This window comes from Saccopteryx leptura, chromosome 5 (genome assembly GCF_036850995.1).
Source record: "Saccopteryx leptura isolate mSacLep1 chromosome 5, mSacLep1_pri_phased_curated, whole genome shotgun sequence".
In the NCBI taxonomy this organism is placed as follows: Eukaryota; Metazoa; Chordata; class Mammalia; order Chiroptera; family Emballonuridae; genus Saccopteryx; species Saccopteryx leptura.
The window spans coordinates 108,331,918-108,356,077 of NC_089507.1; the positions used below are offsets into that span (position 1 = coordinate 108,331,918).

Consider the following 24,160-nt stretch of genomic DNA (forward strand, 5'->3'; position numbering starts at 1 on the left):
CCACAAAAACAACATCAGCAAATTCAGAAAAATCAAAGTTGTACCAAGCATATTTTCTGATCATAAAGCCTTGAAACTAGAATTCAACTGCAAAAAAGAGGAAAAAACCCCCACAAAAATGTGGAAACTAAACAACATACTTTTAAAAAAATGAATGGGTCAAAGAAGAAATAAGCGCAGAGATCAAAAGATATATAGACAAATGAAAATGACAATACGACATACCAGAATCTATGGGATGCAGCAAAAGCAGTGATAAGAGGGAAGTTCATATCATTTCTTGTTTGTTCTCTTGAACAAACAAGAGAGAGCCCAAGTAAACCACTTAACTTCACACCTTAAGGAACTAGAAAAAGAAGAACAAAGACAACCCAAAACCAGCCAAAGAAAGGAGATAATAAAAATCAGAGCAGAAATAAATGAAACTATAGAAAAAAAAACAGAAAAACTATAGAAAAAATTAATAGAACAAGGAGCTGGTTCTTTGAAAAGATCAACAAAATTGACAAACCCTTGGCAAGACTTACCAAGGAAAAAAGAGAAAGAACTCATATAAACAAAATCCAAAATGAAAGAGGAGAAATCACCACAGACATCATAGATATAAAAAGAATTATTGTAGAATATTATGAAAAATTTTATGCCACTAAATTCAACAATCTAGAAGAAATGGATAAATCCCAAGAACAATACAACCTTCCTAGACTGAGTCAAGAAGAAGCAGAAAGCCTAAACAGACCAATTAGCAGGGAAGAAATAAAAAAAAACTATTAAAAACCTCCCCAAAGAAAAAGAAAGAAAGTAAGAGGTTCATATAGGCACTCAACTGCCATGGGAGTAAAGGAAATTGTTGCAGGTTTCAACTGGTTCTAGTTCACGCTTATGATGTATTTCCTAAAACAGAGAATTAGAAAATGGATGACTTGACTCTTTGAAATTGTTATTATAAAACAGTAAATAAAACTGAGATTGCTGTTTTAGAATTTATTCTAACAGAGATGAAAACTTCAGTGAGATTGAACAATATCAGTAAGTTTTATTTCTGGCCTAGAATCTCACACTAAATAATTGAATTTGATCTATACATTAAGCCATTTGGGTCTAAGTTTTTTCAACTTAAAATTAAATATTGGGTTATATTGTTTTAATATGCTTTTTAGCTCTCATAATTATTAGGAAACATATAATGCTTAATATGTATATTCCTCTTTCTCAGTTTCTCTTTTCTTGATTAAAAGTTTGAAAATGGAAAAAAAAAAAAAAAAACCTCCCCAAAAATAAAAGTCCAGGCCCAGATGGTTACACTAGCAAATTCTATCAAAAATTCAAAGAAGACTTGGTTCCTATTCTACTCAAAGTCTTCCAAAAAATTGAAGAAGAAGCAATACTTCCAAACACATTTTATGAGGCCAACATAACCCTCATACTGAAACCGGGCAAGGACAGCACAAAAAAAGAAAACTACAGACCAATATTTCTAATGAATATACATGCTAAAATACTAATCAAAATACTAGCAAATTGAATACAACAACATATTAAAAAAATAATACATCACAATCAAGTGGGATTCATCCCAGAATTTCAAGGATGGTTCAACATACGTAAAACGGTTAACGTAATACACCATATCAACAAAACAAAGAACAAAAACCACATGATCTTATCAATAGATGCAGAAAAGGCATTCGATAAAATACAACACAATTTTATGTTTAAGACTCTCAACAAAATGGGTATAGAAGGAAAATATCTCAACATGATAAAGGCCATATATGATAAACCATCAGCTAACATCATATTAAATGGCACATAACTGAAGGTTTTCCCCCTTAAATCAGGAACAAGACAGGGTTGTCCACTGTCTCCACTCTTATTTAATGTGGTGCTAGAGGTTCTAGCCAGAGCAATCAGACAAGACAAAGATATAAAAGGCATCCACATTGGAAAAGAAGAAGTAAAGGTATCACTTTTTGCAGATGATACTATCCTATACATCAAAAACCCAAAGAATCTACAAAAAGACTACTAGAAACAATAAGCCAATACAGTAACATCGCAGGATACAAAATTAACATACAGAAGTCAATAGCCTTTCTATATGCCAACAATGAAACATTTGAGAATGAACTCAAAAAAATAATCCCCTTCACGATTGCAACAAAAAAAATACCTAGGAATAAACATAACAAAGAATGTAAAGGACTTATATAATGAAAACTACAAAGCATTGTTAAGGGAAATCGAAAAAGATACAATGAGATGGAAGAATATTCCTTGTTCTTGGATAGGAAGAATAAATATAATCCAGATGGTCATATTACCCAAAGCAATATACAAATTTAATGCAATTCCCACCAAAATTCCAATGACATTTTTTAAAGAAATGGAACAAAAAATCATCAGATTTATATAGAACTATAAAAAACTCCGAATAGCCAAAGCAATCCTAAACAAAAAGAACGAAGCTGGAGCCATTACAATACCTGACTTTAAACTATATTATAGAGCCACGACAATCAAAACAGCATGGTATTGGCAGAAAAATAGACACTCAGACCAATGGAACAGAATAGAAAGTCCAGAAATAAAACCACATATATAATGTCAAATAATTTTTTGATAAACGGGCCAACAACACACAATGGAGACAAGAAAGCCTCTTCAACAAATGGTGCTGGAAAAACTGGAAAGCTACATGCAAAAGAATGAAAGTCGACTACAGTTTGTCCCCTTGTATTAAAATTAATTCAAAATGGATCAAAGACCTAAATATAGACCTGAAACAATAAAGTAAATAGAAGAAGATATAGGTTCTAAACTCATGGACCTTGGTTTTAAAGAGCATTTTATGAATTTGACTCCAAAGGCAAGGGAAGTGAAGGCAAAAATAAATGAATGGGACTACATCAGACTAAGAAGTTTTTGCTCAGCAAGAGAAACTGACAACAAAATAAACAGACAGCCAACTAAATGGGAAATGATATTTTCAAACAGCTCAGATAAGGGCCTAATATCCAAAATATACAAAGAACTCATAAAACTCAACAACAAACAATCCAATAAAAAAATGGGAAGAGGACATGAACAGACACTTCTTCCAGGAAGAAATACAAATGGCCAACAGATATATGAAAAGATGCTCATCTTCATTAACTATTAGAGAAATGCAAATCAAAACTGCAATGAGATACCACCTCACACCTGTTAGATTAGCTATTATTAACAAGACAGGTGATAGCAAATGTTGGAGAGGCTGTGGAGAAAAAGGAACCCTCATCCACTTTTGGTGGGAATGTAAAGTAGTACAATCATTATGGAAGAAAGTATGGTGGTTCCTCAAAAAACTGAAAATAGAACTACCTTATGACCCAGCAATCCCTCTACTGGGTATATACCCCCAAAACTCAGAAACATTGATACGTAAAGACACATGCAGCCCCATGTTCATTGCAGCATTGTTCACAGTGGCCAAGACATGGAAACAACCAAAAAGCCCTTCAATAGAAGACTAGATAAAGAAGATGTGGCACATATACACTATGGAATACTACTCAGCCATAAGAAATGATGACATTGGATCATTGACAACAAAATGGTGGGATTTTGATAACATTATACTGAGTAAAATAAGTAAATCAGAAAAAACCAAGGACTGCATTATTCCATACGTAGGTGGGACATAAAAACGAGACTAAGAGACATTGATAAGAGTGTGGTAGTTACAAGGGGGGGAGGAATTGGGGGAGGGGGAGGGGCACAAGAAAACTACATAGAAGGTGATGGAGGACAATCTGACTTTGGGTGATGGGTATGCAACATAATTGATTGACAATTTAACCTGGATATGTTTTCTTTGAACATATGTACCCTGATTTATTGATGTCACTCTAGTAAAATTAATTAAAATATATATATATGTATATATATATATATCGAGACCGCAAAAATGCATGTTAATAGAAGTAAAAAAGAAACAAAAACACCCTTAGGTTTCAAACAATTCACTGTGGTATGTTTAAATGTTACTAAAATTTTTTCTTTTTTTTTTTTTTTTTCTGAAGCTGGAAACGGGAGGCAGTCAGACAGACTCCGGCATGCGCCCAACCGGGATCCACCCAGCATGCCCACCAGGGGGCGATGCTCTGCCCATCTGGGGCGTTGCTCTGTTGCGACTAGAGCCACTCTAGCGCCTGGCGCAGAGGCCAAGGAGCCATCCCCAGCGCCCAGGCCATCTTTTTTTTTTGCTCCAATGGAGCCTCGGCTGCAGGAGGGGAAGAGAGAGACAGAGAGGAAGGGGGGGTGGAGAAGCAGATGGGCGCTTCTCCTGTGTGCCCTGGCCGGGAATCGAACCCGGGACTCCTGCACGCCAGGTTGACGCTCTACCACTGAGCCAACCGGCCAGGGTAAAATTTTTTCTTTTACAATTACTTACCTGTAAAAATAAGTAGCTGGGCAGTACATTGTCAAACGAAGGGCTGAGATATACTGGTTCAGTCATTCTTATGCCTATACCTCTGAAAAGTAGGAAATCTAATGTTAGTCTGTGTAAATTACATTGTCTACACAAACTTCATTTCTAGCAACATACACAAGTAGTATCGTCAAATATTAGCTGTTCTGACTTTTAAAAACCGCATTTTACTTAACTCCAAGATACTCAGAATAGTCCAGTAAATTGTTTCTGATTTTTACCTGCAGTAGAAGGCCATCAGGAGAACTAAAAGGAATAAAGTTACGTAAGTTTTTTTCATTTGGGCAGAAATAAGTAAAATGAAAAGCAAAGAACATCCACTACCCCTTTGACTAGCTCCTATTTGACATGACAAATAAGTTAAACCAATTATTGCTCAGGTATGGGATTACATACTTCTTTTAATAAATATTTTTATAATATGTATCTCCATATAATAATGCAAAGTACAAGATATCAAGGATAATCTGTTAGTAAATTAATCAATCTACCTCTATTAATCTATAAATGGTTCAACTCAACTGGAATTCAAGAAACAAAGGGTGTAAATTTACTGGCTGAATACTAGTAAAGTTGGTTCTAAATTTTTTAATGAATATAAATAAGCAAGGTGCACATGTAGCATTTTTCTGTTATGGAAGCACACTTTTTTTTACATAGGCAGAGAAAGAAATCATAACAGCATAACTGACACCAGATGTAAAAATCAACAGTTTTTTTGAGAGATAGCTGCTTCCTACTCCCATCAACAAAGAAAACATTGCTCAGAAAAGTCTGCTGGCACAGTTACTGGAACTACCAAATCAAACAAGGTAGAGAATGAAAAGTATACCACTTATGATGAATTATAGGAGGCAGTCAAAATATCAATCTCCTATTACAGAACCAAAGATAAACACAAAAGATCTAAGCTTTATTCTTAATATTCATAAAGCTTTTTAAGGAGAATAAAATCTTTGTTCTTGGCCATTTGGAAAGTACTGCTAAATAGAACTAGGGAATCCAATAACCTGTTTCTTCAGAAGAATTAATTTCACCTATAAACCCAAATTGCTACAACATGAAAAACTATTCCAGGAATCAGAGGCGTGATCCAGTCCTATGTGGGGGAGTAAGGCACTTTACCCATAAAAGGTTCTTTCAGCTGGTCTAATAATGAAATCTACATGGGACAGATTAGATTAACAAGAAAATAAATAACCAAATTTAATTATATAGGCATGCATGGGAATCCCACATACATGAGAGTCAGAGACCCCACACACCTGGGAAATTCAGACACAAGAAGGGTAAGGAGATGCATATGACATTCTGAGCTGAGGATGAGGTGAGGCACCGTGGGCCTTCAGAGGGGAAAAGTCATCCACAGAACATTCACAGCGCAATAAGAAGAGCAGATGTTCAGTAATTAGAAGTCTGCCCTGCCATATAGATAGGTCATAAAAAAGTTATTCCTGGTAATGACTATTATTATGGGCAAAGTTCCTAATGTAAATTCTTAAAGGGAGAGGTAAAAGATTCTTGTCAGCCTATAGGGTCTCATTTACCTTTAGCCAAAATTATTCACATGTCAAAGTGGCACATCTTAGGAAAGCCTGTTCTGAACGCTTTTGCCTGGATGGAGAAATTCATAGCTTTCAGCATGTCTATAACAGCTGCCAACTTTGGAGTGATGGAGCAGTCCTAGAATTTCTACAACTGGCTGATAATACTAAGCAAAATAAGAAATGAAACTGTCTGTGGGTTTATTTAGAGCCAGTAGCAGTCAGAGATGATTTAAAACTAACTATGTTTTAATTTGGTTGAATAAATCCAAACATTAATTTTTGACCACAAGTATTCATGAGAGTGTTAGCTTTCTGATAACATTTACTTTGATTAATTTTTTTTGATTTATATTAAATTCATAGTTTTTCCTTTCACAAAATTAGAATATTCTTAAAAATCTGGATAGGTTAATATACTTCATACTTTATCAAATATATCATTCTCCAAGATGAAAATATTTCAAATCAATGAAATTCAAAAGGAAAAGTAAAATTATTTGAATTATAGCATGACTGGTTGCTTACTTAAAACTCATCACCTGACTAGGTGGTGGCGCTGTGGTTAGAGTGTCGGACTGGGATGTGGAAGACCCAGGTTCAAGACCCCAAGGTCGCCAGCTTGAGCGCGAGCTCATCTGGTTTGAGCACGGCTCACCAGCTTGAGCCAAAGGTCGCTTGCTCAAGCACACTCGATCTGCGGTAGCCCCCCCCCCTCAAGGCACATAGGTGAAATTAATCAATGAACCACTAGGGAGCCACAACGAAGAATTGATGTTTCTCATCTCTCCCTTCCTGTCTGTCTGTCCCTCTCTGTCCCTCTCTGTGTCTCTGCCATAAAAAAAACACCTCTTTTATCTGAGCATTTGTTACCTAACAGACTTTTTTTTCTAAAAAACAAAAAACAAAACAAAACAAAAAGACTCATAGAGGTGTGGGTTAAGTTCTTTTCCAGTTTTATTTAACCCCCCCAAAAAAATTCTACTTATAATGCTAATAGATATTTTTTTACACTGGTTTTAATTTTCCTTGAACCACAAAAAATACTTATTTCACCCAAACAACTCTTAATAACATACTTTAGTTCAGATAGCCCATTGAAGATTTCTTTGCGGCTTAATTCAGAAATCCCATTTCCAAGAAATACTTTTGTTCCACCAAATTCTTTGGCTCCTTTCTTACATTTGCCTTCAATATCAGAGTATACAGAAACAACATCTCCAGTTTTCATAACTAAAGAAAGAAGAAAATCACATTATAATGATCTATTCTTTGATAGAAAAACAGTTAAAATTCTTAAAGCTAGAGAACAACTCTAGGGACATCAATAGTGAGCCTGAAGCAGCCTAAACTGGCTCATCATCTCAATATAATCCCTAATAGGAAATACGCCCGTTACTTTTAAATACCCTTAACAATAAATCTAATTCAAGGTTTTTCTGGGAAAACAAAGAAATGAAATAGTCTTCAAAATATTCTACCTCAGGCCTGACCAGGCGGTGGCGCAGTGGATAGAACGTCGGACTGGGATGCAGAGAACCCAGGTTCGAGGCCCCAAGGTCGCCAGTTTGAGCGAGGGCTCATCTGGTTTGAGCAAAAGCTCACCAGCTTGAGCCCAAGGTCGCTGGCTCGAGCAAGGGGTTACTCGGTCAAGGCACGTATGAGAAGGCAATCAATGAACAATTAAAGTGTTGCAATGCGCAATGAAAAACTAATGATTGGTGCTTCTCAGCTCTCCGTTCCTGTCTGTCTGTCTCTGTCTATCCCTCTCTCTGACTCTCTCTCTGTCTCTGTAAAAAAAAAATTAAAAAAAAAAAAATTCTACCTTGATTGGGAGTCTTTAGCTGAGCAGAAAAGGAAAGAGATCTTCTTTTTTTTAAAGTTATTTTTATTTATGTTTGTTTGTTTGTTTTTTAATTTTATTTTATTGATTTGGGGAGAGAGGGAGAGAAAGTAGGGGTAAAAGTAGGAAGCATCAACTCATAGCAGTTGTTTCCTGTATGTGCCTTGACCAGACAAGCCCAGGGTTTCGAACCAGTGACCTCAGTGTTCCAGGTCAATGCTTTATCCACTGCGCCACCACAGGTCAGGTTGGAAAGAGATCTTCTAATTTAAATTATTTCCCCAAAACCTAACATTCCCTAAAAGACTTTATATAAATCTTGGTATTTTGGCTCCATTCTCAAATTTCTCCATCCTCAATTTCTAAGTTTTCTTCAAAAGGATTCTTAAAAACATAGAGTTAAATTCCTCAAAGTGCCCTGGCCGGTTGGTTCAGTGGTAGAGCGTCGGCCTGGCGTGCAGAGGTCCCGGGTTCGATTCCCGGCCAGGGCACACAGGAGAAGTGCCCATCTGCTTCTCCACCCTTCCCCTTCTCCTTCCTCTCTGTCTCTCTCTTCCCCTCCCGCAGCAAGGCTCCATTGGAGCAAAGAGGGCCTGGGCACTGGGGATGGCTCCTTGGCCTCTGCCCCAGGCGCTGGAGTGGCTCTGGTCACGAAAGAGAGACGCCCCGGAGGGGCAGAGCATCGCCCCCTGGTGGGCAGAGCGTCGCCCCCTGGTGGGCGTGCCGGGTGGATCCCGGTCGGGCGCATGCAGGAGTCTGTCTGTCTCTCCCCGTTTCCAGCTTCAGAAAAATACAAAAAATACAAAAAAAAAAAAATTCCTTAAAGTAACCGTTCTAAATCCCATAACCCTGCTGGTATTTCTTTGTAGTTTTCCTGTTATAGCAATTAAGGCAGATTTTAAATGATAAATATACTGCTCACAAAAATTAGGGAATATTTCAAAATTAATATGAAGTGATAAAATATCCCCTAATTTTTGTGAGCAGTATCCATACATCCATTTATACATGTACATGTACTTAGAACACCTTAAAACTGCACAACTACAGAGATAATTTACGTGGTTAATTAAATTTACTTTTGTAGTCTTTTCACTAGATTATTTTCAGTAAAAAACACCCACTAATGTTAACAGTGGAAAACTGTGTTCCACTTCAAAATATGTTTTAAGACTATCCTATAAAATTGTCTAGCCCATTAACCTGACACTATAGCTAGGACTGTTCAAATCACACATTTCAGGAGTCAATGAACTTTCTGTATAAAAGACAAGTAAATATTTCAGGCTTTGTGAGCCACATCAAGTTTCTTGACATATGTTTCTTTGTGTTTTTTTTATAACCTTTTATACTTACATTTTGAAGCTGACACAATTCCTGGAATATAGACATGGGCTCCTCTTAATACAGCATTGCCACATTGGGTTCCAACAATGGCTTCGCATTGCTGGATTTTTATATTCTTCCTAGGGTCGTAGGACAAGAGAAATTTAATACAGTAATATGCCTCCTACATGTACAAACCTTTTCAATATTTCAACCTAAAACCTAAATAGCCTCTTTAGTCTTGATTACCCCAAGATAATGCCATTAATAAATAAATGAGAAAGAGAAAGCTAAGAACAGAATAAATATTGAGAAAATAGTTTTGTTTTTGTTTTTAAAAAGAAGATAGGTATTAGAGAAAAAAATAGAAAGAGGTCCAGACAATGAAAGGCAATAAAGTGGCAACAAAAATTGCTTAATAACTTAATAAGCATTGCTGTTTTTACAACAGCACTAGAAGAGAAATAAAGTACTTCTTCAGAGACTAAAACACAACATAGAAAGCATTGAAAAACATGTCTAAGCCCTGGCCGGGTAGTTCAGTTGCTTGGAGCATCATCTGATAAACCAAGATTGTGGGTTTGATCCCTAGTCAGGGTATATACAAGAATAAACCAATGAATGCATAAATAAGTAGAACAAATTAATGTTTCTCTCTCTCTCTCCTTCCTCTCTCTAAAATCAATAAAACAAATTTAAAAACTAAAGTGGCAAACTATTGCAAAGTAAATTATTCTATTGCATTTACTCTATTATTTCACATATATAAACATTAATTGAAAGTTTGAAATGCCGATACTATTCACAAAACAACTATGAAAGACAGAAATCAAGAAGGCTGAATGAGAAGGGCAAATTTAGCCTCGTTTGGATCTCGAGAAGTTTATGTTATTGAATTGTGTATTCAAATGTAAAGAAAAGGAAGAAAGTCAATTTTCTGACCTACTGGAAACATTGTGTTGAGATTTTTATAAAAAAAGGAAGGGCACAAATAGAGAAAATGTAGAGATCCTTTACAACTACAAATTGAATATGGGCCTAAAAAATTCTACTAATCTAAACACATTCTTTAGAAAATGTTACTGAGGCCTGACCAGGCGGTGATGCAGTAGATAGAGCATTGACCTGGGATGCTGATGTCCCATATTTGAAACCCTGAGATTGCTGGCTTGAGTGTGGACTCATCCAGCTTGAATACAGGCTCATCAGCTGGAGCGCGGGGTTATCGGCTTGAGCATGAGATCATCAACATTACCCCATGGTGTTGGCTTGAGCCCAAGGTTGCTGGCTTGAGCAAGGGGTCATGGCTCATTGCTCAGCTAGCTCCCTGGTCAAGGCATGTATGAAAAGCAATGAATGAACAAATAAAGTGCCAAAATTATGAATTGATACTTCTCATCTCTCTCTCTCTCTCTTTCACACAGACACAGATACACACACACACAGAAAGAGAAAAAAGAAAAAAAAAAGAGGAAAAAAAAGAAAATGCTACTGAGAATATGATATTGGAAACATGGTTGTAGCAAGAAAAACCTAGCATAAAATTTTCTCTAAGTTTTTGAATAAATTTGATATTGATAATACACATCATATTCAGCATGACAACTGTATGTTCAATCTCATTAAGTTACTAATGATAAAACAACTTTAAAATATATTTGGTCATTATATTTAATATGTTAAATAAACTGAGGAAACCAAAATTTATGGTGAAAAATTACTTTTAAAATGGTTTACTGAGGCCTGACCAGGCAGTGGCGCAGTGGATAGAGCACCAGACTGGGACGCAGAGGACCCAGGTTCAAAACCCCAAGGTTGCCAGCTTGAGCGTGGGCTCATCTAGTTTGAGCAAGGCTCACCAGCTTGAGCCCAAGGTCACTGGTTCGAGCAATGGGTCACTTGGTCTGCTGTAGCCCCCTGGTCAAGGAACATATGAGAAAGCAATCAATGAACAACTAAGGTGCCGCAATGAAGAATTGATGTTTTTTATCTCTCTCCCTTCCTGCCTGTCCCTTTCTGTCCATCTCTGTCTCTCTCTGTCTCTAACACACACACAAAAAAATTGTTTATTGAGTATAAATAAAATTTAACTTTTATTTTGATATTTTAAACAAATGTATGACATTAAGCTTCTAGTAAAGGATCAGTAAAAGAGTAGAGTATGTATTTTTTTTTCTGAAGCCCATAGAAATGGAGGGGGAAAAAAACCAAAAATCTGAGAAAATTCCATTTGCAATAAAACTAAGAAAAAGATATAATCCCAATGATAAAGAATAATTTCCTGACAGTGAAATTTGAATCAAATTTAGTTCCTCAACAGGAAATGGATGCTTCTGACAAGAAAAGGTTCCTGGGGTCTAAGCACATAGTCATACTTAGAATCAGGACTGCAGTGAGGTTCACAAAGCGGAAAGGAGACTGAGGATGCCCTGTCAGGCAATGTTCATGGCAACCGAGCCGAAAGAAGGACTGGACTGTCAGAATGGGTACAAGCAGAGAATGTGTTTTCTCTAACAAACCTGGGTAAACTACCTAGAAAAATTGGAAGGAAAAGAAGAGAAATAGCAACCCACTTTGTTGCTCCTCACCCAAGTTAACTAAAGTACAAACAAAAATGTAAGCCCCAAACAAAAAGCTATGAGCTATGAGCTAAAAGCCTTCAGAGAGAGCCTCAGTCTTTATCAGCTCTGCTCACTATGACTGGAGATGTGTCACTAGTGAGGACCTGGTGAAAGTATTTCTGCAAAACAGCTGATTAGTCATGTAGGTACATACTTCATCCCATTTTGTATCATCCTAGGTGTATCTATCTGAATGTAACTGTTTCCATTCAATGAGAGAGAAGCAGAAAGACTCGTTCAACATGGGGCCTATGCACAGCTAGGAGAGGAAAAACAAAGTTATAAGTAAAAGGTAGATAAAAAATGTACAACAAAAAAAGGAAAACATTCAAATATTTCTGTATATTTTCAAAGATGCTGAAAGGAAAAACCCCAAAAAGAGATATAAGAATGACGAGTTACAAAAAAAAAAAGAAAAGAAAGAAAAAAAGAGGGCCCTGGCCAGTTGTCTCAGCGGAAGAGCGTTGGCCCAGCGTGTGGAAGTCCCATATTCGATTCCCGGCCAGGGCACATAGGAGAAGCACCCATCTGCTTCTCCACCCTTCCTCCTCTCGTTCCTCTCTATTTCTCTCTTCCCATCCCGCAGCCAGGGCTCCATTGGAGGAAAGTTGGCCTGGGTGCTGAGGACGGCTCCACGGCCTCCGCCTCAGGCACTAGAATGGCTACAGCAGCAACGGAGCAACACCCCAGATGGGCAGAGCATTGCCCCTGGTGGGCATGCTGGGTGGATCCCAGTTGGGTGCATGCAGGAGTCTGTCTGATTGCCTCCCACTTCTAACTTTGAAAAAAATACACACATAAAAAGAAGAAGAAAAGTGAACTTGCAGAGCTCAGAAAACAAAAGGATAGTATATCCTCTGAAATATAAGAGTTAACACAACAAGCTTGATACTGTTCTTCTCAGAATGTCCTGCTTACAAGGTTGGCCCTGGTTGGCATCTGGAAATTTGACTGGGATAAAGTTCTGACTTAAAACTTTCCCTAATAAGAGTGATATATTGCTCCTGAATTGTTTATACAGCAAGGTAGTGTATTCTGAACACTTGCCTTCTTTCTGGGAGCCTAGACTTTTGGTACATGCTAGGCAACGAGTGCCTACATAACCCACACCCAATAAATATTTTGGGCACTGAGTCTTTAGTGCACTTCCCTACGAGACAACCATTCCACATGTCACAATTGGGTGCTAGAGAAATTAAGCATATCCTGGGAAGAAGACTCTTAGAAGCTTGTGCCTGGCTTCCTCTAGACTTTGCCCCATGCACCTTTCCTTTTTGCTGATTTTGATTTTGTATCCTTTAGTGTCATAAATCTTTGCCATGAGCATGACTACACATGCTGGGTCCCGAGATTCCTTCTATCCAATCACCTATCTGAGGGTTGTCTTGGGGTGCTCCAGCACAAGGAGTATCTGCACTGAGAATCCAACATACAAAGTCCCAGGGTTTTAATAATAGAAAATAGTAACAGAAAAATATTCAAAAAAACTACTGGAAGACTTATAACAAAAAAGTTACACCATGTGTCATTAGAAACTAAGAAAGAGTAGTAAAAATCAAACTACATCCTAGCCAAGTTTCTAAAGATCAATGAGAAAATATCTCATAGATCTCCAAGCAAAAACAAAGATACTATAACAAAGGGGATAATTTCATCCTTGGTCTCAGATTTCTTCATGGCTACACTTAATGCCATAAGATTGTAAAAGTAGCCTGACCAGGTGGTGGCGCAGTGGATAGAGCGTTGGACTGGGATGCCGAGGACCCAGGTTTGAGACCTTGAGGTCGCCAGCTTGAGCACGGTCTCATCTGGTTTGAGCAAAAGCTCACCAGCTTGGACCCAAAGTCGCTGGCTCGAGCAAGGGGTTACTCGGTCTGCTGAAGGCCCGCGGTCAAGGCACATATGAGAAAGCAATCAATGAACAACTAAGGTGTCACAACGAAAAACTGATGATTGATGCTTCTCATCTCTCTCTCTCTCTTCCTGTCTGTCTGTCCCTATCTATCCCTCTCTCTGACTCTGTCTCTGTAAATAAATAAATAAATAAAAATTTAAAAAATAAGATTGTAAAAGTAATGTCTACAAAGTGCTAAGGGAAATATCATGTGACCTGAAACTACTATAATTTGCCAAGTTGTTGTTTAAATATAAAGCCAACAGGCAATTCTCAAGCAAGACAGTAAACAGAGCACATGAAAGACATACTGTGGGGATGGAAGCAGGTTGCAGGTCTGATAAATGACACAGTCACCAACCAAGAGATTAATCAAGATAATTCAGAAATAAACTGCGCCATAAGGACCAAAAGTAAGAATTGAATCCATTGGAATTTTGCTCATAGAACACAAATGTGATAAACCTTTACAATGTTAAAAAACTAACGTAACTGGCTAATGGAAGTTTTAGGTAAAATTTAAGTGTGAGACCTTCCTCGCGTTTCATAGTGGAAAGTCAAGAGATAATCATTGTGATGATGAGTTTAAAAAACAAAAAAAGAATTGACTTGCTCCTTTTAGAAATGTAAGGTAGGTATGTAGCTTTATAATTCCAAATGATTTTTGAATACTTTCCTACAGTAACTCACCATTTGTATTTTATACTTGACTAATGGTCTCACGAGTAGCCTAGATCACTACAGAGAATAGGATGAGAGGATTATTAGGGTCAAGTAAAAGCAGTAAGTATAGAAAAGAGTTAAATCATCAAAATATTTTAAAAGACCTAAAATTTTAGCAGTGTTAGCAAGAATGGAAGTATAAGAATCTCTCAAATACTCTTAGGAACAATAACTGGTAAAACTTTTTAGAAGGCAGTATGCCTCACACTAAAATATGCACAGATCCCTGAAGCAGTGATTCTGGGTTGTACTAATTTATTCTGTAGACATGCTTATGCAAGTCCACAAAGAAATAGCTAAGAATAGACAATGTTGATAATAATAAAAAACAGGAAAAAATTAAATGTCTATCAATGAAGGGCTTATAAAAATAAAATTGAACTCAATGATAATCTGAAATGAATCAAGAAACACAATCTTTAAAGACCTGTGATTATAATCGGCTGTAATAACTGACTGGTTTAAAACTAAATAGGAGATAGCACTGGTTTTCTGATAAGAAACTATAATGCAAGAGAATTTTCTGTACTGATAGAAATAGTCTATATCTTGTTTGGGCAGGGTCTTTGCTACACAATTATACACATTTGGCAAAACGTAGGAAGCAGTACATTTAATTATGATCTCTCTATTTCACTGTACGCAAATTTCACCTTACAATATATAAGGCAGCTTACAAAAATCACTTTTTAGATTGTAAAAGTAATACATGCTTATAGTAAAAAATAGAACAAATGCCACAGGTGAAAATTTCCTCTTATCATTTTTCTCCCCATCCAACTGCCTCATCGGTAACTTACTCCGAGTTAACCCCTGTTAATAGCTGGGTATATTATTCCCTTCAGACTTTTTTCTATAGATAAATATACATAAATGTGTAGTTGTGTTTATCTTTTCTTAATTGAAACAGAAATGTAATTACCCTATGCACAGCAACCCCACATTAAAGACCATGTAGTAATCCACTGCATGGATAAGCCATTGCTACACTGTTGAATGCTAAATTACTATAAAGTTTTAACAAATTAAACATTTTTATATTTATTACAATTTTTAGAGGTATAAAATAATTACACCATAATTATCAAAATGCTCCTTGGGAAAAAAACTCCCATTATGAAAACCTATTTTTTCAATTTCAAACATGCCTTCCAAATACATGAGTAAAACAATAACTGTTCTACTCACAGAAAATACATAGTAATTTAACATGATTGTGAATTAATGAATAAAATTTTGCAAACATATCAGCTATGTAAGTAGAAAATATTATTTTATATTTTTGTTGTAGCTCAAAAAGTTTTAATGTAACAGTGGACTCTCTTAACATTTAAAAGTAAACAAATGGAAGTTTCTTAGAAAGTGGAGAGAAAACAATATCAGTCTGTACACCCAATGGACCTAAAATGCACTACTCCTCAGGTTTTGGGCCTGTTTCCAGTCTTCTTTTGCCATATTTTCCATAATAGAGTATGAAGTCAGCATTTACAAATTTGTGAATTCCTAGCTATATAAAGTTATTAATAGTAGAGGAACTCAGCATTATCACCAAACAGTAAATAAAGAACCTGTGATAGATTTTCACTTAGACATATATAATTTGAAAATGAAATAGTTACAAACCTAGGTCCAATAACAGGAATAAGTAAGACATCCTGAAGGTCTGGGTGTTGAAGAATAGGAACACTTAATCCATTAAATTGCTGTTAAAAGTAAAGAAATAGAATTATAAAGCAATCAATTTTATAAATTTCAATTCATGGAGCTTTTCAGTTTCATTATCTAGCAGAGCATGAAGCTTGGTTAGGGATATTTTCATGTTATTCCATGGGAGACTATAAAGCAAAGCCTTCTAAACAACTTTGTTCTCTATATATGATTCTGAATTATTCCGATTTTTTTTCAATTACAGTTGACATTCAATATTATTTTCTGTTTGTTTCAGGTGCACAGCATAGTATTTAGACAATTATATAATTTACAAAGTGACCCCTTCCCCCAGATAAGTCTAGTACCCACCATCACCATACATAGTTATTCTAATATTATGGACTATATTCCCTACACTGTCCTGACTTCTTTATAAGGCTCAGTTTTGCTTACTGTTTGGCTTTATAAATACAAACCAGGTTTACCTTAAGTAACTTGCTTTAAAAACATGTATCAAATATAGAATTGTATGCAGAAACAGGATATTAAAAGAAAAGCTTCTGAATAGGACATTAAAGATTGAGATTATGTAACTACTATTTATTATACACTATCATTATACCATGTCAATTTTGATGAGGGAAGTAAATGTTTTTTGGTGAAAGTTCAGAACTTCCAGTATCCTCTATCACTCTTGACCCTCAGACTGGAAACAGGTTTGGGGCCAGTGGTACAGGTGCTGATGCCAGCTCAGTCTCACCACAGCCAGTCGTGTGCATCTCTTCCAAACTCCATGGTCACACTGGTAGCTTGAAATTGACTGTAGTGGGAATATTTACACAACTTAAACCAGCAAAATAACCACAAAGGGTTATTTGTCCCAGAAATGGACTATTAAATATGTACCAGCACACCACTGTTGCAGGCAGAAGCTGACCGGGCACTCCATACAGCAGGAAGAAAGAGCAGAATCGTGGTTTGGGTAGCCAGGACTGTATACCCCTTCAGAGGGCAACATGCAAACATGTGAGAACAAGTCTCTACCATGCAGTCTAGGGATTATCAAACTCATTAATTTTCACATACTACATGGAACAATAGTAATAATAATATATATTTGCATTGCATGTAGTATCCATACACTAACTAGAACTTCTAAAATCAACTTAAGTTGATAAGAGAAAGAAATTGTTCATATTTTAGAAATCTAACTACATTTCTACCAATTCAACAGCTCTCATGACTTCTTCTTCCAGGCAAAGGATATTTCAGACTAACCATGTCTACCAGATAGCTACTAAGAAATCCAAAGGGTAAATAGAGTGAAGTCAGAGAAATGGCGCCATAAGGGGTGCTCCCGACATTTCCCCTTGAAATTTCAACAAATTCAACAACTAAAGACAGAGAAAAAAATCTCAGGAGCACCTGAAATATACACACACCAGATAAAGGTATGATTGGGCGAAAAGGTGGCTGAATATATGATCCACCCTGAAGGAAATAAGACAGAGAACGGGGTTTTTCACTTTCCTTACTGATCTGAGGAAGGGCCTCTTTTGTCTGGAATCGAGCAAAGTGGAGGGACTGGGGCAGAGGGAAGAGCTGGGATAGGGTGGATGTTCAAGCAGAGGAGAGACCGCGCTAGCTCTGCCTGAGATTGCAGACGCAGAACGAGCATGAGCGGCAGGCTCTGACAAAGGTTGCTGGTGCAGGGTACCTGCGAAAGCTGGCACCAGCACTCACATTTTTGTGCACTCCCGGCTCCGCAATAGCAGGCAATGTGCAAGTGGCTCCACCTGGCACCTCTCTAGACATGCCTGGGGGCCCTTAGGCGCTTGATCTGCAATGGGTTCCCAGCCCTTCCTGTTCTCGCTGATGGCTCGAGTTGGCACAGCCTTACCTAGAACTGTGCTTTGAGCAGTACTGAAGGATGTACCTGGCTACTCTTACAACCTCTTGCTCTACAAGCGGTGCCTGGGGCAAACCTCACAGCTAAGTCCCCAGGCTGCTACCTCAGGTGAGAGAGACATGAGGACAGGCACCTGGAAAACTAACTGAGATTCCCATTGTCAGAGCCTCCAAGCCCTAACAAGCCCCGCCTACCAATGGGCCTGAGGCCCAGCCTACATCACTGCCAAAGCAAAACAACAGCAAACCTCTGCTCAAGAGCCCCACAGGGGAAAACCTGTAGTACAGCACCACCTGCTGAAAAAAAGGAAGAAGCTACCTCTCAAAATCAGGAAAAAATTCCATTTTTATAACTTTTTTTTCCATTTTGGTCACTTTCTCTTCTCTCTTTTTTATTCTTTCCTTTCCTTTTGAACTTTATTATCCATAACTGTTACATTTTTCATTTTTTTAAGAGGGTTTCATTTCAAAAACCTTTACTTTTTTTTCTTTTTCTCTCATTCAATCTTCATTTATCAACAAATTATTTTATTTTGGATTCATATTTTTCTTTGTGGTATTTTGCGTGTTTCTACTCCATTTTTTATCTCTTTTGTCATTTTTCCTCAGTTCCTGCTCCCTATTCTCTGTAGTTTTTGTTCCACTTATCATTATAGAATTTTCATTTTTCAATGTATCTTTTCAATTTTTATTTTATTTTTATTAATTATCTCTTATTAGTGTTATTAACAATACCATTCACAAATGCCATTAAGGAAAAAGAAATCAAATATCATGGGTCCAAAAGACAGAGATGTAGCTCAGATAGATGATGAAAAATCTCTAGAAAAAAATTTCAATTGTTTGGAAACCTAGAAGTTAAATGACAGAGAATTAAAAATTGAAGTCCCAAAAATACTCAGGGAAATACAAGAAAGCATGGAAAGGCAATTTAGAGAAAGGAAAAAAAAACAACTTAAAGAACAAAAAGAAGACTTCACCAAGGAAATTGAAACTATAAAAAGGAACCAAACAGAGATGAAAAACTCAGTACATGAACTAAAAAACAAGGTAACAAGCTTAGCTAACAGAACAGGCCAGATAGAGGAATTAGTTACATAAAAGACAGGCAACTAGAAATACTACAGAGAGAAGAGGAGAGAGACTCACAAATTTTTTAAAAAATGAGAAATACCTACAGGAATTGTCTAACTCAACCAGAAAGAGCAACATAAGAATAATGGGAATATCAGAAGAAGAAGAGAGAAAATTGAATGGAGAACATACTCAAACAAGTAATCGATGAGAAATTCTCAAGCCTGTGGAAAGAATTAGATCAGGCATCCCCAAACTATGGCCCGCGGGCCGCATGTGGCCCCCTGAAACCATTTATACAGCTCCCGCCGCACTTCCGGAAAGGGGCACCTCTTTCACTGGTGGTCAGTGAGAGGAGCACTGTATGTGGCGGCCCCTCAACGGTCTGAGGGACAGTGAACTGGCACCCTGTGTAAAAAGTTTGGGGACCCCTGAATTAGATCCTCCAATCCAAGAAGCAAACAGAAAACCGAGTTACCTTAACCCAAACAGACCTACTCCAAGACAGATTGTAATGAAATTATCACAAACCAATGACAAAGAAAAATCCTCAAGGCAGCCAGGGAAAAGAAGAATACAACATATAAAGGAAGGCCCATTAAGCTATCATCAGATTTCTCGGCAGAAACTCTACAAGCCAGAAGAGAATAACCCCCATATTTAAAGTACTGTAAGAGAAGAACTTCCAGCCAAGAATACTAGATCCATCAAAGTTATCCTTCAAATACAAAGGGGAAATAAAAACATTCACAGATATAGAAAAGATGAGAGAATTTATCACCAGAAAACCCCCACTCCAGGAAATACTAAAGGGGGCTATCCGACCAGACACAAAGAACAACAACAACAAAAATTACCAGTAAAAGCTCCAACAAGATCACAATATAAATAAGATTAATCTGTGACAACAAAAACAAAAAAGGGGAAAGGACAAAGATTAACATTAGCAAAGGAGGATGAAGTGCAGAAGTACTCATGAGATAATGTACTACAATGAATATGATATATATTCTTTTTATTACCTAATGGTAACCACCCCTGAAAAAACCACTACAGAAATACATGGCTTAAAAAAAGAAGAAACAGAGGAAAGAAGTATAGAATACAACCGAGCAAAAACAAATGAGAGAAAAACAAAAGAGAAGAACCAAACAAGATACAGAGCTATCAGAAAGCAATATATAAAATGGCAATAGGAAACCCTCAAGTTCAATAATTACATTAAATGTAAATGGATTGAACTCACCAATAAAAAGACACAGAGTAGCAGAGTAGATCAAAAAAGAAAATCCAACTGTATGCTGTCTTCAAGAAACACATCTAAGCTACAAGGATAAAAACAAATTCAAAGTGAAAGGTTGGAAAATGATTCTCCAAGCAAATAATATCCAAAGAAAAGCAAGTGTAGCCATACTCATATCTAACAATGCTGACTACAAGACAGCAAAAGTAATTAGAGACAAAGATGGTCATTTCATAATGATAAAAGGGACATTGAATCAAGACATAACACTTCTTAATATATATGTACCAAACTAAGGAGCACCAAAATATATAAGACATCTACTAACTGATCTAAAAATAAAAACCAACAAAAATAAAATCATACTTGGAGACCTCAATACACCGCTGATGGCTCGAGATCGTTCATCCAGAAAATCAATAAAGAAATATTGGCCTTAAACGAAACACTAGAACAACTGGATATGACAGACATCTACAGGACATTTCATCCCAAAACGCCAGAGTACACATTTTTCTCCAGTGTATATGAAACAGTCTCAAGAACTGATCGTATGCTGGGCCAGGAAACTAACATCAACAAATTCAGAAAGATTGAAATTATACTAAGTACATTCTCTAACCATAAAGCTTTGAAACTAGAGTTCAACTGCAAAGAAGTAAGCAAACCCACAAAAATCTGCAAATTAAAAAACATACTTCTAAAAAATGAGTGGGTCAAAAAAGAAATAAGAGCAGAGATCAAAAGATATATACAGACAAATGAAAATGACAATACGACATATCAGAATCTCTGGGATGCAGCAAAAGCAGTAATGAGAGGGAAGTTCATATCACTACAGGCTTATATGAATAACAAGAGAGAGCCCAGTAAACAACTTAACGTCACATCTTAAGGAACTAGAAAAAACCCCACCTGTGGTGGCGCAGTGGATAGAGTGTTGGCCTGGAATGCTGAGGTTGCTGGCTCGAAACCTTGGTTTCCCTGGTCAAGGCATATATGGGAGTTGATGCTTTCTGCTCCTTCCCCCTTCTCTCTCTTTCACTCTCTCTTTCTCTCTCTCTCTCTCCTCTCTAAAATGAATAAATAAAATAGACCCTCCCCCCCAAAAAAAGAACTAGAAAAAGAAGAACAAAGGCAACCCAAAACTAGCAGAAGAAAGAAAATAATAAAAATCAGAGCAGAAATGGTGGGACACTTGAACCTATGTAAACACAATAAATTAAAACCATTTAAAAAATCAGAGCAAAAATAAATAAACTAGAGAGCAGAAAAACTATAGGAAAAAAATCAATATAACAAGGAGCTGGTTTTCTGAAAAGATCAACAAAATTGACAAAACCTTGGCAAGACTCACTAAGGACAAAAGAGAAAGGACTCATATAAATAAAATCCAAAATGAAAGAGGAGAAGTCACCACAGATACCACAGATATATAAAGAATTATCGTAGAATACTATGAAAAACTATATGCTACCAATTTTAACAATCTAGAAGAAATGGATAAATTCCTAAAACAATACAATCTTCTTAGATTGAGTCACGAAGAAGTAGATAGACTAAACAGACCCATAAGCGGGGAGGAAATAGAAACGACAATCAAAAACCCCCCAAAAAATAAAAGTCCAAGGCCTGATGGCTATACTAGTGAATTCCATCAAACATTCAAAGATTTGGTTCCTATTCTACTCAAAGTCTTACAAAACATTGAAGAAGAAGCAATACTTTCAAACACATTTTATGAGGCCAACATAACCTTCATACCAAAATCTGGCAAGGACAACACAAAAAAAGAAAACTACAGACCAGTATATGTAATGAATACAGATGCTAAAATCCTAAACAAAATACTAGCAAATCGAATACAACAACACATTAAAAAAATAATTCATCGTTTTCAAGTGGGATTCATCCCGAATCACAAGGATGGTTCAACATACGTAAAATAGTCAACATAATACACCATATCAACAAAACAAAGAACAAAAACCGTATGATCCTATCAACAGATGTAGAAAAGGCATTTGATAAAATACATGATTTTATGTTTAGGACACTCAACAAAATGGGTATAGAAGAAAAATATCTCAACATAATAAAGGCCATTTATGACAAACCATTAGCTAACATCATATTAAATGGGAAAGAAACTAAAAACTTTTCCTCTAAAATCAGGAACAAGACAAGGCTGCCCAATGTCTCCACTCTTATTCAACACTGTGCTGGAAGTTCTAGCCAGAGCAATCAGACAAGAGAAAGAAATAAAAGGCATTCATATTGGGAAAGAAGAAGTAAAGGTTTCACTTTTTGCAGATGTTATGATCCTGTACATCAAAAACCTCAAAGACTCCAGAAAAAGACGTAGAAGCAACAAACCAATACAGTAAGGTCGCAGGATACAAAATTAATATACAGAAGTCTATTGCCTTCCTAATATGCCAACAATGAAACATCAGAAAATGAACTAAAAAAATAATTTCTTTTATGGTTGCAACAACGACAAAAAATACCTAGGAATAAACATAACAAAGAATGTAAAGGACTTATATAATGAAAACTACAAACCATTGTTAAGGGAAATAGAAAAAAATACAATGAAATGGAAAAATATTCCTTGTTCTTGGATAGGAAGAATAAATATAGTCAAAATGACCAAAGTCATAAATATAGTGAATAAATATAGTCAAATTACCCAAAGCAATATACAAATTTAATACAATTCCCATCAAAATTCCAATATCATTTTTTAAAGAAATGGAACAAAAATCATCAGGTTTAAACGGAACTATAAAAAAAACCCGAATAGCCAAAGTAATCCTAAGGAAAAAGAATTCGTTTGGGGTATTACAATTCTGGGGGTATTATAATACCTGACTTCAAATTATATTATAAAGCCATGGTAATCAAAACAGAAAAATAGACACTCAGACCAATGGAACAGAACAGAGAGCTCAGAAATAAAACCACATATATATGGTCAAATAATCTTTGATAAAGGGGCCAACAACACACAATGGAGAAAAGAAAGCCTCTTCAATAAATGGTGCTGGGAAAACTGGAAAGCCACATGCAAAAGAATGAAACTCGACTACAGTTTGCCCCCTTGTACCAAAATTAATTCAAAATGGATCAAACACCTAAATATAAAACCTGAAACAATAAATTACATAGAAGAAAACATAGGTACTAAACTCATGGACCTTGGTCAAAAAGAGCACTTTAGGCCCTGGCCGGTTGGCTCAGCGGTAGAGCGTCGGCCTGGCGTGCGGGGGACCCGGGTTCAATTCCCGGCCAGGGCACATAGGAGAAGCGCCCATTTGCTTCTCCACCCCGCCCCCCTCCTTCCTCTCTGTCTCTCTCTTCCCCTCCCGCAGCCAAGGCTCCATTGGAGCAAAGATGGCCCGGGCGCTGGGGATGGCTCCTTGGCCTCTGCCCCAGGCGCTAGAGTGGCTCTGGTCATGGCAGAGCGACGACCCGGAGGGGCAGAGCATCGCCCCCTGGTGGGCAGAGCGTCGCCCCTGGTGGGCGTGCCGGGTAGATCCCGGTTGGGCGCATGCGGAGTCTGTCTGACTGTCTCTCCCCGTTTCCAGCTTCAGAAAAATACAAAAAAAAAAAAGAAAGAGCACTTTATAAATTTGACTCCAAAGGCAAGGGAAGTAAAGGCAAAGATAAATGAATGGGACTACATCAGACTAAAAAGCTTCTGCTTCTGCACAGCAAGAGAAACTGACAACAAAACAGACAGACAGCCAATGAAATAGGAGATTATATTTTCAAACAACAGCCAGATAAGGGCCTAATATCCAATATATACAAAGAACTCACAAAATTCAACAACAAACAAGCAAACAATCCAATAA

General features: G+C 36.9%; 1 protein-coding gene across 2 annotated transcripts in view; it reads right to left on the bottom strand.

Moving 5' to 3' along the window:
* The window catches only part of NSUN6 (NOP2/Sun RNA methyltransferase 6), a 76,559-nt gene that overhangs the window by 33,641 nt on the left and 18,758 nt on the right, over positions 1-24,160 (bottom strand). For both annotated transcript variants that reach the window (XM_066387416.1, XM_066387415.1), the window contains 4 exons: positions 16,049-16,128; positions 9,218-9,327; positions 7,098-7,251; positions 4,436-4,517 (listed from right to left, as the gene is read on the bottom strand). In XM_066387416.1, coding sequence (XP_066243513.1) covers positions 4,436-4,517; positions 7,098-7,251; positions 9,218-9,327; positions 16,049-16,128 — 426 coding nt within the window. The remainder of the gene's footprint in view (positions 1-4,435; positions 4,518-7,097; positions 7,252-9,217; positions 9,328-16,048; positions 16,129-24,160) is intronic.